This window comes from Ambystoma mexicanum, chromosome 6q, assembly GCF_040938575.1.
Source record: "Ambystoma mexicanum isolate Mex_15411 chromosome 6q, UKY_AmexF1_1, whole genome shotgun sequence".
NCBI classification, from domain to species: Eukaryota; Metazoa; Chordata; class Amphibia; order Caudata; family Ambystomatidae; genus Ambystoma; species Ambystoma mexicanum.
Window position 1 is genome coordinate 192816593 of NC_090937.1, and position 15972 is coordinate 192832564.

Below are 15972 nucleotides of genomic sequence, written 5' to 3' on the forward strand. Positions count from 1 at the left end.
AGGTGGTCACTACGGTGAGTAACCTGGTAATTCTATCCCCCTCCTCATCCTGGAAAGGGTGGAGAAAAGGTTACATAGACTGGACCCTAGGAGGGCTCTCAGTTTTTTAATGTCACAAATCGCCAGGACGACCAATTCATCGGATATACAGGTCATAAATTGGGGTTAGCAATAACCAAACAGACTTCATCCGGATGGATTATTCTGGCTATCCAAGAATGCTATAGACTGGCTGGTAAAAATCCCCCAAAGAGTCTAGGAGCTCACTCAACAAGGGGTATGGCTACTTTTTCTGCTCTTCAGAGAGGAGTACCCATTAAAGACATTTGTGTGGCAGCCACATGGTCTACCATGCGCACAATTGTGAAAAATTACTCCCTGGACACTTCTACTCCAGAGGGAGCTTTTGTGAAAGCTGTCATGCACTCGGTCCATTTTAACTGCTGAAGGCAGATCTAAATTCTTTTCCCACCTCCAAGACCATTACTGCTTTGGGAGGCTATCAAAAGATGAAGAATACGTGGGAGGACACAATCCAGTCGAAGAACAAGTTACTGACCCCAGTAATGTTCTTTCGATTGGATGTTCCTCCTACATATTCCTCATCGCCCCTCCCAACCTACCCTGCTACAGAATTTACGTGTTTTACACTTTGCGCTATCTGTTTGCTAAAGTCTAAGGAGGCGCTAGTGATTAATCTAACATAGAAGAACAAGAACTGAAGCCAATGGGCGCTGCGTGTGCTAAATATACTGCGGATGACGTCGACCATTGGACGGAGGCCTTCGAGGGACATGGTCAGCGATGCTACCGTGCAGTGCCCTCTGTCGGAAAAAAAAATTCTGAAGCTGGAAGACAATTAAAAAAGAAAAAAGATGAATATGTGGGAGGAATATCTAATCCGAAAGAATGTTACCAGGGGTAAGTAATTTGTTCGCCTGAGGACTTCATTGTTTAAAATGGTACCATTTGTGCTTTACCAGCTGGTTTGGATTTTGGCCATGGCGCAGTAAAGCACGTTTTATAGAATCCTCAGCTAGGATTGGAATGCTTGCGTGTTTTTTTGCACATCATTTGTTTGGGTAGTCCCAATCTTTGAACTAGTTAAAGCTTTTTTCACCAGGTTAGGCTATATGTAAACTGGATCCTTAGCCAACCAATGTCGCAAGTAGATAATTATGTAATATGGTTATTAGTACGTTCTTTTAATTTGTAAAAATGCTTTTTCCTCAGTTTGAAATACTTCTATGTGTACAAGATCATGATGACCCAGCCATTGATGTGTGTAAAAAGCTGCTTGGCAAATATCCAAATGTAGATGCAAGATTGTTTATAGGTAAGTATGCTGATTTATTGTACCGCTGTCAGTTCTAATAACCCATTACTTTAGCGCACTATACAAAGTATACAGTATCTTTCTGATTGCTTCTGCACCCGACATAATTCTGAGGGCGTAGGTGACTGAGAACTTTTGAAGAAACTCTAGGAGTTGTGCTGTGCAACCATTGCTTTTTAATTGCTCCATGTTGTTACTTTCGGGAAAAGTTCTCCTTTCCGTTTTTTGGTTGAGTTTATACTTTAATCTTTGAGTATCTTCCCATATCTCAGGGATGATCTCTGGAAGAGCTTCTAGTTTGTGGGCCTTTTTCTTCCACTGCTTGTCCTGGAGTGGTGCTGTAGCATGAGTTCTGCAAAGTATTTTGAGGGACAGCACAGCTAATTGGGATTGAATCAAACTATGATGCATGTACATTGTGCTGTAGATTTGCTGTTCTTTTTGAAAATCTTTTGTGAAAGGACTGTGTTTTATTACCTAATGCAAATATAGTATGGGTTATAATATATGAATACTGATTCAATCTGCAGGTGGAAAAAAGGTTGGTATCAATCCCAAAATTAACAATTTGATGCCAGGATACGACGTAGCAAAGTACGATCTGATATGGATATGCGATAGTGGGATCAAAGGTAAGTTATCTTGAAGTTCATTTCAAACGATGTCTGGAAAAGTGTTTTCTTTGACAGAATCTTTTCAAGGCAAAGCACTTGAGGAAAACTGTATTTCTGGTTCTGATATGGCCCTATGCGTTTGCTAGTAATAGTCTGACTGCTGCTGCGGGCCGTTAAATGCGAGTGTTTGGGTGGCTGAATAGATGTTAGGATTGCATCCGTTATTTCGTTGGCTCTTTTAGAAATGATGCTTTTCCCTCGCATTAAACCTGGGTGCCCACCTCAATGCTAAGAGTGTAAACCCCGCTGCAAGTACTGGCGCACATTGTCGTCTCAATGCCCCTACCACTTCTTTCACAACTGGGGTTTCTCTCTGATCACTCACTGGTGTTTTATTACAGTAATGTTTAGTTGACTACACCCAGTACACGCAGCCAGCATGTCTCTGCTTAAATCAGATTTTTGGGTACTCAACCTGCCAAATCTGATTTCTTAGCGAAATTTTTTAATTTTATTTTCTCCCCAGTGTTTCAATTAATAGAACTGACAATCCTGTGCATGTGCGAAGAGCGACGTTTCTCCAGCATGGGGTCTGGCATGGATTCACATGCTCATGAATATTCCCCGTCGTCAGGCTGGGAATCCTCGGTAAAGAAAAATCAGTATCAGTTTCGTTTCTGATCTATCTTTCATAGTAGTAACCAATCACTGATCTCTGCGTCATACTGACCACAGCCAATGACTGCCCTCTCCCTAAGCCCCGCCTCTGGCAGCCATCATCAGATTTTTACCGCACGTTCAAGTGTTGGGATCCTCGTGCTATTGCTCTCGAGCTTTAGTGCGTTTTCGCGCTTTTTCATAGGAAAATTCTCTTTTTTCGGTCAAAAGGGCCTCAAGCTCCACCGTTTCTTTATCCGATTAACGGGGACCCGTGTCAGATTCTTCTACGCCCCTCAAGGGTGAAGATTTCGTCGGCCCCACGCTTTTGGAGGACTCCAGAAGTTTCTCAGGCCCATCTCGGACATGGCCCAGGAGAAGGGAAGCTCTACACCCGGAAAGCTGTTCAGGGTCTGCCCTGGATGCCAGCTTCAGAATGTCTTCAAGGAGGACGAACACTCCCTTTGCCTCTACTGCCTGCATGAGGACAAGACACACGTGGAGAAGGACTGTGCGTTTTGCGGGAACATGTCGGAGCGGACCATGAAGGACCGCCATCTGCGTCTCGCCAACTGGCTGGAAGGGAAGAGCCCGTCAGGCGAGAAAAAGAAGTCCGAGCGGTCTTCTAAGACCTTTGAGGGCGCCCCAGTGCCGGGGGCCCAACAGAATGCCAAGCACCGCGAGTCCGCTGGCACCGGGAGCGCCGAACGGTCGGGCTCTTCAGTTGCCAGGCAGGGCGCAACCTCCCCGGCGCCATCAACCACGAGCCAACGCTCTGGCTCGGGTAAGAGGAAGTCCGAGCACCCAGCGAAGCTTCTGGAGAGGCCCCGGTTGAGCTCGAAGGCCCCATCGGAGGGGGAGCGAGGCGGTGACCCTCCCTCCAAGGAGAAGGCGGTGAGCGCACCCTCCAAGGAGAAGGCGGTGAGCGCACCTAAGGTGGTGAAAGCTTTGATCCACCCTGCTAAGGCCTCTATCGAGACAGTTGCGGCGGCCCTGGCTCAGCCTGTGGAGGCTACACCAGTGGAGCCGACCTCGGGGCCCAAAGTCTCCCTGCCACCGCGGAGGGAGTCCTCTTTCAAGCCCATCGACAGGACCCCCGTGAAACCTCCGACGGAGAAGAAAAAGGGGGGGCAGGAGGCCATCGTGGATTCGGCCTCAACCTCTGAAGCTGATCGAAGTCTTAAGCCACGGCATTGGTGTGGAAGAAGACCAGCTCGTCGGGAGGGACCCCGACGAAGGAGACGACGAGAACGTCGAGGGTGCTGACGAGGTTCCTGACCGCCCGTCGGAATCCCCTCAACCAGTGCCGCAAGACAACTCGGCGGCCATTTTGTTGGCTATACAGTCCTTATGCTCGGAGATAAGGACGAGATTGCCGTTACCACCAACAGAGGAACCGCTCCCGACGGGGGACCCGGAGCCAGGCCCTTCTGGGAGCCCTCCTCCTAAGAGGAGAAGGATTCATCCTCCACCTCCTTTTCAACCATCGCACCCTGCTCAGCCCTCCTCCCCGCCCATACCCGTGGGGATGATACGGGGACGGACACGGCCGCGACGGGTACAGACGACGAAGTTTACGACGAGGATCTTCCGTCGTCACCTCCTCCCCAGGCTTCCCCGCCCGACGAGATTGGATCGTTTCATGCCATGATCGCCAGGGCATCCGAGCTTTTCCAGCTCTGCCCAGAAGAGAAGGAAGGTTTCCTTTATCAACAGAGCGAGACCAAGAGGAAGACGGTCCTTGCTGTACCTCTACTGGACGATATCTGGGATGAGGGTCTCGCCCTCCTCAAGAACCCATCCACAACGCCTGCGAGAAGGGATCGGTACGAGAAGAAGTACCGGGTCCCGGACACGGCCCCCTTGTGCCTTCGGGCACAGCCGACCCCGGACTCGGTCGTCTCCGCGGCGGCCAGGAAGAAAGCGGGGGGGGGCCATCGGCCTCTACGTCAACCTCCCCCACCCACCCCCCTCCCACACCCCCAGACGGCGAGGGAAAGAAATTGGACACGATGGGACACAGTCATCTCATCGGCAGCGACGACGATTAAGGCTGCCAACGCCTTGGCTATCGTAGCCCGCTACGACAGGGAGTTGCTACAAGATCGCCCCCCCTGCTGGACTTCCTACCGGACGACAAGAGGGCGGAGGCCCTAGAGATCTTGCTGGAAGGAGAAGTGGTGTCGGACCACGCCATTACGATAGCGACGGACATCGCTGACACTGGGTTTCGCCAGTTGGGCGACGGCGTGGATGGCTCAAGGCAACGGACTTCCGGCAGGACGTGCAGACCAGAGTTTTGGACATGCCGTTCGACGGGAGCAACCTGTTTGGGAAAACAGTGGACGATTCCCTGCAAGCCATCAAGACGGACACGGAGACGGCCCGGGCTCTTGGTGTTCTCCAGCAGCGACGGCCGCCCTTTCGGAGCACCGGAGGCAAGCAGGGTGCCTCCAAAGGTTCCGGCGGTGGATATTCCACCTACCGTCAAGCGGCCCGTTCGTCGTCACAGGAAGCCTACAGGGGACGAGGCAAGTCGGGCGGACCCCGCCGTCGTCACCAGGGAGGACAAGGCGGCAAAGCCTCGGCGAAGCAGGAATGAACCGGGCGTGGGGTCGGGCCCCCACCGAAGCACCCCGGTGGGAGGCCGGTTGGCGAACTTTGTCAGCGTGTGGGGGTCCATCTCCACCGACCGTTGGGTGCTGGACGCCCTGGCCCAGGGTCACGCGCTCGAGTTTCTAAAGGTGCCCGTGCGTCCCCCCCGTGGCCAGGAAGAAACATCACGTCCCTCAACTTCTCTTGGAGATAAAGGTGATGCTCAAGAAAGGTGCCATCGAGCTCGTCCCAAAGAGGCTTCGGGGCTCCGGAGTTTACTCAAGATACTTCCTCGTGAAGAAGACAGGAGGATGGCGTCCCATCCTGAACCTACGACGACTGAACAAATTCATCAAGGCACAGAAGTTCCGGATGGTCACCCTCCAGCACGTCCTGGGTCAGCTGGAGGAGGGCGATTTCCTGTCGTCGTTGGATTTGGAGGATGCTTACTTCCATAACCCCATCCTAAAGGGACACCGAAAGTTTGGTCCAAGGGCGTCACTACCAGTTGAGAGCCCTTCCCTTCAGATTGTGGTCGGCACCCAGGGTGTTCACCAAGTGCCTCGCACCGGTGGCGGCGCGGCTGCGCCTGTAGGGGATCCACGTCTACCTCTACCTGGACGACTGGCTCATCCGAGCAAAGACAAGGGAGCTCGCTGCGGAGCACACGGCGAGGACCGTCCAACTACTCACGGACCTGGGATTCTCCATAAACTACGCCAAGTCCCACCTGGTACCCGCGCAGAACGCACTGTTTCTGGGAGCAAAACTCGACACAGTGGCGCTTCTGGCCTCGCCGTTGGAGGAAAGGACGCGGGTCATCTTGGGCAAGGTGCAGCGGATGCTGGTTGCGGACGCGGCCAGGGTGAGGTCCATCAAATCCCTCCTCGGAATGATGTCTTCTTGCATCTCATCCGCCTGTGCAGGCTTCGGATGCGCCTGTTACAGGAGTTCCTGGACGCTCGCTGGATCCAGACGACGCGCAGCTTCGGGGACAGGATCACACTCGACAAGATTTTCCGACGAGCGATCCGGTGGTGGGGCACCCGCGCGCATCTGACGGCGGGCATGGACTTCCAGACCCTGGGCCACCAGAAGACCGTGACCACGGATGCCTCCCTGGAAGGTTGGGGAGCGCACACCGAAAATCTGCACGCGAGAGGCCTTTGACTTCCGACAGAGAAGTCCCTCCATATCAATGTCCTGGAGCTCCGTGCAGTGTTTTGGGCCCTCAGGTCCTTTCTTCCGTCCCTCAAGGGCAAGGTGGTGAGGATCTTCACCGACAACACCACCACCATGTTCTACATCAGGAAGCAGGGCGGTACCAGATCCCCAGCCCTGTCCAAGGAGGCGCAGGATCTGTGGCATTGGGCCGTCGCCCAAGGGATGTTTCTGGTGCCGTTTCATCTGGCAGGAATAAAAAACACCATTGCCGACTCGCTCAGCAGAGAGCTGCGCTCGTACCACGAGTGGGAACTACGACAGGATCTAGTGGACCGCCTCTTCCGACGGTGGGGCACACCCCAGATCGATCTATTCGCGACGAACTCCAAGTGCCGGAGGTTCGCCAGCAGGTTTCCCCAGCCGAGGAGCATGGGCGATGCTTTCTCGTTCCCCTGGGAGGGCCTGTTTCTATACGTGTTCCCTCCATTGCCGTTGCTGATCCGGCTCATCAACCAGCTCAAGGGGTCACGGTGCAGGATGATCCTCGTCGCACCTGCGTGGCCGAGGCAGATATGGTTCCCGGACCTTCTGGACTTGTCAGCGTCCCCGTCAATCAAGCTGCCAGTGGATGTGGCTCTTCTCTCCAGGGAAGGAGGCGCCATCTTCCATCACGACCCGAAGTTGCTGAACTTGCAGGCCTGGCTCCTGCAGCGCTAGAGTTTGAAGGTTCCGACATACCGGCCGACTGCAGAGAGGTTCTGGAAAAAAGGCCAGGGCGTCCTCAACTCTTAAATGCTACGGACACAAATGGAAGAGGTTCTCTGTCTGGTGCCACGCACAGAAGATTAACCCTCTACGGATTACAGCTCCTCAAGTACTGCCGTACCTACTGACGCTGGCCAAGGCTGGACTGGCGCACGCTTCCATCAAGATTCATCTTGCTGCGATCTCCCGATACACCAGAACCACGGGACGGACGTCTTTGTGGTCTCGTCTGGTGAAAGAATTCATGAAGGGACTGTTCAGATCGATCGTTCCCGCCGGTGAATGCTCCGGCCCCGGCGTGGGAGCTCAATGTGGTGCTGACCAAGCTCATGGGACCTCCGTTCGAGCCTCTGCACTCGGCTCCGTTGAAGTTCTTGTCGTGGAAAACAGCGTTTCTTGTGGCCATCACCTCTGCACGACGGGTGGGAGAGAGCCAGGCCCTTTCCTGCAAGCCCCTGTACTTGACTTTTCACGACACAAGGGTAGTGCTCAGGACGCACCCCTCCATGCCCAAGGTGCCGTCGGACTTCCATCTCAACAAACCCCTGGTGTTGCCTGTTTTCTTCCCGTCGCCTTCGTTGCCAGCTGAAAGGACTTTGCACTCGCTGGATGTGGCTAGAGCGCTGAAGTTCTACGTGGACCGCACGAAGAGTTTTCGGAAGACGTCACAACTTTTTGTGAACTTTGGACCTGTCAATCAGGGGAAGGCTCTCTCAAAGGCTTCCATTTCCAGATGGCTCTCCGGCTGTATCATGTACTGTCATCGGTTGGCAAACCGACCGCTGCCAGGCCGTCCGAGAGCCCATTCCACCAGAGCGATCGCAGCTACCACGGCGTTCGTATCTGGTGTGCCCCTGCTGGATATCTGCAGGACTGCTACGTGGAGGTCGACGCACACCTTCACGAAATTCTACTGCGTCGACCGGGATTCCAGGGAGGAGTCCAGGGTCGGCCAGGCAGTGCTGCGCAACCTGTTCGCTTAAGGTGAGCCTGGTGAGGAGCTAAGAGATCCTTAATGTTGAGTTGTTTTATTGCTTAATGTTGAGCCTGTTGCCACCTCCGGTGGTTGTGCATGTGTGTACTGCTATGTATTATTTTATTCATGAGCATGTGAATCCATGCCAGACCCCATGCTGGAGAAGGAACAAGTTACTTACCTGTAACTGTTGTTCTCCAGCATGGGTCTGGCATGGATTCACATGCGAACCCTCCCGCCTACCCCTCTGCGGCTCTTCACTTGGTCATACTGCCACTTCACGTGCTACCAAATCAGAGGATGGCTGCCAGAGGCGGGGCTTAGGGAGAGGGCAGTCATTGGCTGTGGTCAGTATGACGCAGAGATCAGTGATTGGTTACTACTACGAAAGACAGATCAGAGACGAAAATGATACTGATTTTTCTTTACCGAGGATTCCCAGCCTGACGACGGGGAATATTCATGAGCATGTGCATCCATGCCAGACCCATGCTGGAGAACAACAGTTACAGTTAAGTAACTTGTTCCTTGCAAACATTTAATACACTTTTGGACATTTTCTGCCCTGCCAGAGTTGGAAGAATGTTCTATTTTCCACGGATTTCAGTCACTGTGAACAACCCCTTTAATCTCTATTAGCAGTTTAAAACTGACTTGTGCTGAATTTAAACTCAACTCCATAGTAACCATTCTTTGTTACTTCACTATTACATTTTCTTCTGCCTGCCATTGAATGAATAGTTTTGCATATAGCTGTGAAAAGTCAAACTGAAAATGTCTTTTCTTTGCATAGTGAAACCCGACACATTAACTGATATGGCCAATCAAATGACGGAAAAAGTTGGATTAGTGCACGGTTTGCCATACGTGGCAGACAGACAAGGGTTTGCTGCAACTTTAGAACAGGTGAGCATGGTAATAAACTCACGGAGCACTTTGCATTCTTCAACTTGCGTAAAAGTAATGTTTTTGATTACCAGTTTGGCTATTAAGTTTCCTCGGTTGTGCTGTACCTTCTTGCTGGGTTGCTTTTCTTGAGTTTCGTATGGAGTCATTCACCTAAAGTACTCACACCACCAGAATGGAACACATTGATAGACAGGCATGCTACTTGGGGGTGTGGGGGGGGAACACTCTTTAGTTTCATAATGGCTGAGTTTTAAGTCTTGCATGCGTTGCCCTTTTCATGCTAAGTAAAGTATCTGTCTTTTGGAGCGCAAGATGGGGCAAGAGGAGAAGGAGTTTCTGCTATAGGTAATGACCACTTATGCAGAGAATGTAATAATCGTGGGTACCAATTCACAGACTTAGAAATTGCTGAGAGCCATTTAGCTCCTGCTTGTAGATGAAAAGAGCCTGGTTAGATTGACACCAAAAGCTTCTAGGAACTACGTTTGGCTGCTTCTGCCAAGTAGGGCATAGAAAAATACCTATTGGACCTTATCACTGTTTGTTTGAAATGTATTAAAGGAACACACACCTAGGAGACGTTTAAAGTATGAGTCATATATAACATTCAAAATGTTAGTTTGCGACATTATCTAAAATTGTGCAGATGTCAGTTTCTGGAATGTATAAACTTCTTGTGCCTCCTAAATTAGAGACTTTTTCTCACTGAGGTAAAGATGCTTGGAAAAGTGATTGGAGACTAAAGATATCCAATAACGAGTGGGGGGAAATATGTACTGGAGCAAGCAGATTGTAGGTAGTTTTGGATCTACATAACATGCAGCAGAGAATAATTAATTACATAGATTACTCTCCATGGAAGATGTTGTCAATTAAATTATGCACCTCTTATTTATGTTACTGAAAAAAAGGAAATTGGGACAATGCCACATGGTCTTAAAAAATGGAGACTTTGGGAAGATGTACTCCAACACATTGACTTCGTCTTGGATCTTTCCTTCCCAAGGTCATCAATTGTGTGCGTTAGGTCTGCTTCCTACGCAATCAAGATGGACTTATAGGGCGCTTATAATGGCTAAGAAACATTCTAAAGCATTGGAAAAGAAGTATTACACCCACTGTGGAAGACTAGATGCAAAGAGAAAAGGTTTCTTTTCAAACGAAAGGAAAAGTGGATGATTATGAAAAATTATGGGGCACGTTTGACAAGTTGTATGGATGAAACTGTTAATCATATTAAGATATAGCTTACCACTCTCCCTCCTTCCCAAACTTGCACACTTTTAAAAAAAAAAAAAAAACATTAAATGTACATAGTGTGACGATGCACAAGTTGTTGTCACTTCTCCTCAAGGAGACGCCCCTTCTCATGAGGCTAGGGAGGCGAGGTTGCTATCCAATAGTCCCCCTCTGGGTAGTTTAATGCATGAGGACCACATGGGGAGGAACTCCCTCCTTGGAGACAAGGACGACCATTTTAGGGTTAGCCCAGCAAATAATAAAACCTCTCCACATTCTCTAGCCCATCTGTCCATCCCCAACCTTCTTGTTGAAAGCAGTAACGTATACTAGTGTGACACAAAAGAAACAAATAGCTGCAAACACAAAGATGAGCAAGAACACATAAAACAGACTGCTCCCAATAAAGGTACTAAGATGAGGAGGCCTTGAGGGGGCATAGAGATCAAATTGTCAAAACTAACGAGTGACTTTGACAGCCCGCCCCTCAGGAACAGGCTACATTGCATTAAAACTGACACTGGATTAGGAAAGTCTTCAATCCCATTGTGGAGCTCGCCTGCAGTGAAAAAACCGATGCAGAGAGCGTTCATCGCAGGAAATCCAAAATCTTGTTGCAGACCAGCGGCGTAGAGGGCATAGGACACCGGAGGTCTACCGCGTGAATCCTCAAAGGGTTCTGCAGGAGCGGACCCGTGCATAACGCTAAGGGCAAGAAGAGTCGGGTGGCCCAGCAGCTCGCAGAAGCAGACTGGGGAAAGCCAAGACGGCCAAGAAGACAGACCGCCCTGGAAGCCCAGCTGACGTACCGCAGCCAGAGACAAGATGCATGGGGTGGTTCTCAACCTGAATTTTATGCTTAAAATTATAATCTCTATATTTAAACTAAACCCTGCATCTAAATCGAACATTAGCAAAACTAGAGGGAACACATTCAATGAAATGTCCACCATTAGAAAGTATACAAACTCTTTGTTATCAAAAATAAATGTCATTTTATTTGTTTTCAAATTAATTTTTTTTCCCGGCATTTTTCCTATGACCCACCAGGGATGCATGTAAAAAAAAACTACAAATCAACTAGAGGTGCCAAGTGATAAATTTGTGCAAAGCATGCATTGAATATACATAATACATTGAATTTGATGTTGTTCATGATATTCTATCTTCTACGTAAGGTTCTAGGCTAATCAGTTTATTGCATGGAGTAAGGGAAATTCTCAATTATAGGTTCTACGTCTCAAACTGAATTTGGATGAGGAGCTTTATTGCCCACTAAACTCCTTAACTTGGAGGAACTTGTGCCTCCTCTTATGATATGTTTCAGCATTGCATTGTTTGGAGTGCTACTGCCTTCTTCTGGACCAGATTGACAATTTAGACCCTGCATATACAAAGAATGTTAAATATGTATGAGGATGCTATTTCCATTATTCATGTTCTTCAAATAGCAGTTAAACATTAAGTAGATGTTGGTGCACTAACTTCATTTAAGAGTCAGCTTTTGCTACGCTCTTATGTTCCCACAAATGCTCATCTTGGGTAGATTATATAATGCATACTCCTCAGTTGATCTTTGTTACTGTTGGATTCTGTAACCGTTAAAAAGTATATATCACTAAATTTAACTTGATATGATGTACTCTGAAATAAGTCAGAACTGGGATGGGGATTTGGAATTCTCCCTCTTACCTTGACGCGAATTGCGAATTCGGTCTGGAGAAATGCTCACTATTCATGTGGCTGCTATTCCATGGCAGTTTCCAGAAACAATGCTGTAATAAATGGAACACAACTGTGATGTACTGGCCTCACGGGGGAATCTTGATCTATTACCGAGCAATGGATAGTGGATGGTATAACTTAATATTGCCAGCTACCTTCTATGTATAGTTGAGTAGCCTTATTACGGTTGCCTTATTGCCCATGATATCTGTAAAACAAGGGAAAACATTTCTCAGCGTGCAGCCTCCCATTTTCATGAGTAAAAAGCTATTTAACGTGTGCGAGCCCTGGCTGAATTAGCCATACTGGAGTGCGTGGGCTCACCTTGTTTACACGTACGGACAACACAAATGTAAACCGATGCTACAGCTTCTGTATGCAGAGCCCCATGGAGAGTGCCTCATACCTACTCAAATGCGAGTGTGCGAGTCACCTGACCTCCTCCATAACATGTGTATGCTGTAACAACCGCTTCTTTGCTCGGATCAGTTCACGCTCTTACATATCGTAGCCTGACGTCGGGGCTAAGAATGTTATGCCCGAATGATACCTCCTGATTCTTGGTGCCGAGATGAGTTAACCACAGAAATGAATCAGGAAGTCTAATCATAGATGTCCTGTACTCTGGGGCAGATGTGCACAATGCGATGGAACTAGTTGACTAAACCAACTTGGGATAAGGCTGGTGCTCCCTGCAGTATCTATAATAAACTGTAGTGCCAGGGTACAGAGAACTTTGTGTGAGGAAGGTGGAGCCTCAAAAATCATGTTGCCTTTTTGCACATAAAGGTCAATCTGGTGTGTTTTTATGTTGTAGCTCCACCAGACCTCTTGATGTTTGAGGGACTCGCATAAGTTAGGATGAGGCTACCACATCGAGTACCCACCACTGAACCTCATACTTTGTTGATGATGAACATAATGTGACGCCATGGGTGCTGCAATATTTCTGCAGCAAATACTCGATCTGTGTTGTGTAATCCTTTTGTAGATGGGTCTGTCAGTTTGTTGACCAACATATCTCAGCCCGTAGGGCTATTCGATACACTAAATTACTTTCTATGTTGTATAATTAGAATGATGACCGAGAGAACACTTTTTTCCTAAAATGTCGAAGTCTTGCATCTTTTTAGTAAATTTGCAAACGCTACACAAATCCAAAATCTGGTTGCAGACACGAGGAATTATGGCATGGAGACGGTGCTGTTGGCCATACGGAATGATCCTTTAAAGGTCGCGGTTGGAGGCGAGTTAGCATGGTTGGTAATACTGGACCTACAGTGGTACAGTGGACCATCACATCCTGCTTAGCTGCTTGAGAGAGACCTGAACATGAGAGAGACGGGCAGTGTCTCTGAGCATGCAAATAAATGGTTTGGTTCTTTACTATCCAATCAACAGGTTAAACTTGGAGAGGGTGGATCATGAATCCCATAGCTTTGGGGTGCAGAGTACCACAAGGCTCCTCATTATCCCCTTTGCTTTTCAATCTATATTTACGGCCCTTAATGGATATCCGATGGGGGTCTTCATTAAAAAAGGAAATGTTGAGGAAACCTTCCTCGGTGTCAAATTATGCCTTGATGAAGTGAGAAAGTGGATGTCTGAAACCAGCTCCAACTCCACCAAGGCAGAGGTCGCGTTATTCAACCCAAACGCCTGCTTGCTGCTGGGAAGTGCCCTCAGACCTCTGAGCTGATGTTTGCTACCAAGAGTAAAATTCTGGCCTGCATCTGTGAGGATAAACCTGGCTGTGAAGGCCAGGTTAGTGCAAAAGTGCAGGTAATCTTTTACTCTGAGGCTATTACAGCGAGTTCTACCATTTGTTCCAGGTGAGGACCATGCAGTGGTGGTTTGTGCTCTGGTGAATGCACACCTGGAGTATTATAACAGCCTTTTGACTGGTATTCCGGGGTCAAACGGCTGCAAAGGTTACAAAAAGCACAGAATGCTGTGGTAAGATTGGTCGGCCGACTAGGCAGCACCTCCCATGTTTCGGCCTTTTGTCTTAACACTTCACTGGCTTGCCGTTGAGGACAGAATCAAGTTTAAGGTGGCGTGTATGATCTATAAATGCCTAAACAGACTTGCCCCAGCATATCTGGGGGCCAAAATTAGTCGATATCAGCCAACAAGGTTGCTACGTTCAGGAGATAAATTGTGGTCAGTCCCTCTTTCGTTTCAAGGGGAGATGGAAGGTTTGCCGCCGTCTATGGCACCAGATTGTGGAATAGTCTTCCTTGATATATTGGAGCCCTTGACTTTTAGTTTCGTAAGGCCCTTAAGACCCACCTTCTCAAATGACGTGAATGCGGAGGTTGCACTGTTTTTCAGGGCTCTTCTATTTCCGGTAACTAGATCTTGGCATGGGTCCCTGGTGGTTCCTTACTGTTTATCAGCTGTGCCTTTATACGGTTTAATCTGTTTGGTGCATGTTATAAAAAAAGAGGGACCGAGGACCCCAGTGCTAGGACGTGTGAGTCCTCACAGGGTTACACAGAAGCGGACCCATGACCAACACTAAGGGCAAGAAGAGTCGGGTGACCCACCAGCTGGAGACGCTGCAGAAGCAGACTGGGAAAAGCCAAGCCAGCTGAGAAGACGGGCCGCCATCCCTGTAAGCCCCGGTGACTTACTGAAGCCAGAGTGCTGGATAAAGGGTGGTATGGGAGACCGGAAGGGGGCGCAGGCAGGAGGCGTGCAATCCTTATCTGGCTTCATACAAGGCATACTGCTGACGGACTCCTGAAGAGTGCATCCAGCCTCCTCCTCGTACCAGTGGGGAAGAGAAGCCCACTGGCCATCAGGGAAGGGTCTGGGACCCTGCCCACCATAACAGTGAGTATGAAAAGACCACTGACCATACAAGAAGGACTTGAGACCCAAACGGAAGTACACCAAAGCATAGAGGAAGTCTTCCTCATTATAGTGGCAGGGAAAAGTCCACTAATTACAAGACAAGAGTCTGGGACCCCAGCGTGAATGAACGAAACTCGCAAGGGATTTTTCCTCATCACAGTGGCTAGAACCCAGAGAAGAGTTTGGGATGCCAACAAGATTTGGGACATTGTTGAAAACAAGTTACAGAGGCAAAGTGAATATCAAGCTGGAAGCAAGGAACTGTATCAAGCTATACCAGGAGAAGGGATCCCTTCACCTGGTACCAAATCAGAAGTTATGATGGAAACACCAGGGGAAGGGAGTCATTCCCCCCTGGCCTTTTGTTGAACTGTGCCAAAGCAGACCAAGAGAAGGGAGGCATTCTCCTGTTCCTGAACTGAGAGCTGAGGTGAAGAAGCCAGGGGAAGGAAATAATTTCCCGTTGTTCTATTGGAAATTGTATTGAGCCACACCAGCAGGAAGGAGGCATTCTCCTGGAGAGAACATTGTGTAAAGACTATCTGAAACCTGCAAGCCTGGATAAGGGAGTCATTCCCCCTGGTATATTTTTGTTCTGAAGGAACATTTTGTTGAACTCCATCCAAGAAGCAGTAGAAGGAAGCTGTTCTCCTTAAAGAAGGAACTTTCTGTTGGTTACATTTTTTGTTGTAGTGCAAGGGACTGAAGTAGGTTTAGACACAGGATGGTGGAATTTACTTTGACGGACGTTCCGACAGACTCTTTTAGTGTTCGTTTTGCGGAAGGGGAAAACTCCTCTTAGTAAGGATCCTGTTTCACTTCAAAATAAGTCTAGCCAAAACCATGTGACCTTTGCATCAGCCTCCTTCTTCGTCACCCTTACAATAGTTAAAATAATGAATGTGTAAGTTATATGAAGATAGCTTGTTGCATGTTTTATTTGTTGCTAATTATCTGATTTATTAAAAATTAAATAAATATTTTGCAAAAAGGCATTTGGGACAGGCTCTGTACTGGATCCTCGTTCCACTGAGGTAGATGCTTCTTATTGGGTGATGCCTGATATAACATTGGAGCTGCTTGCAGTTCCTGCTCATAAATACATTTTAATCCTGCTTTGGTTTGTCTGATTT

The 15972-nt window shown here is 48.6% G+C and overlaps 1 protein-coding gene across 1 annotated transcript in view; it reads left to right on the forward strand.

Annotated features, from left to right (window-relative positions):
• The window catches only part of UGCG (UDP-glucose ceramide glucosyltransferase), a 331832-nt gene that overhangs the window by 213503 nt on the left and 102357 nt on the right, over positions 1 to 15972 (forward strand). The window contains exons 3-5 of the mRNA XM_069630621.1: positions 1234 to 1336; positions 1867 to 1968; positions 8901 to 9013. Of these exons, the coding sequence (XP_069486722.1) occupies positions 1234 to 1336; positions 1867 to 1968; positions 8901 to 9013 (318 nt within the window). The remainder of the gene's footprint in view (positions 1 to 1233; positions 1337 to 1866; positions 1969 to 8900; positions 9014 to 15972) is intronic.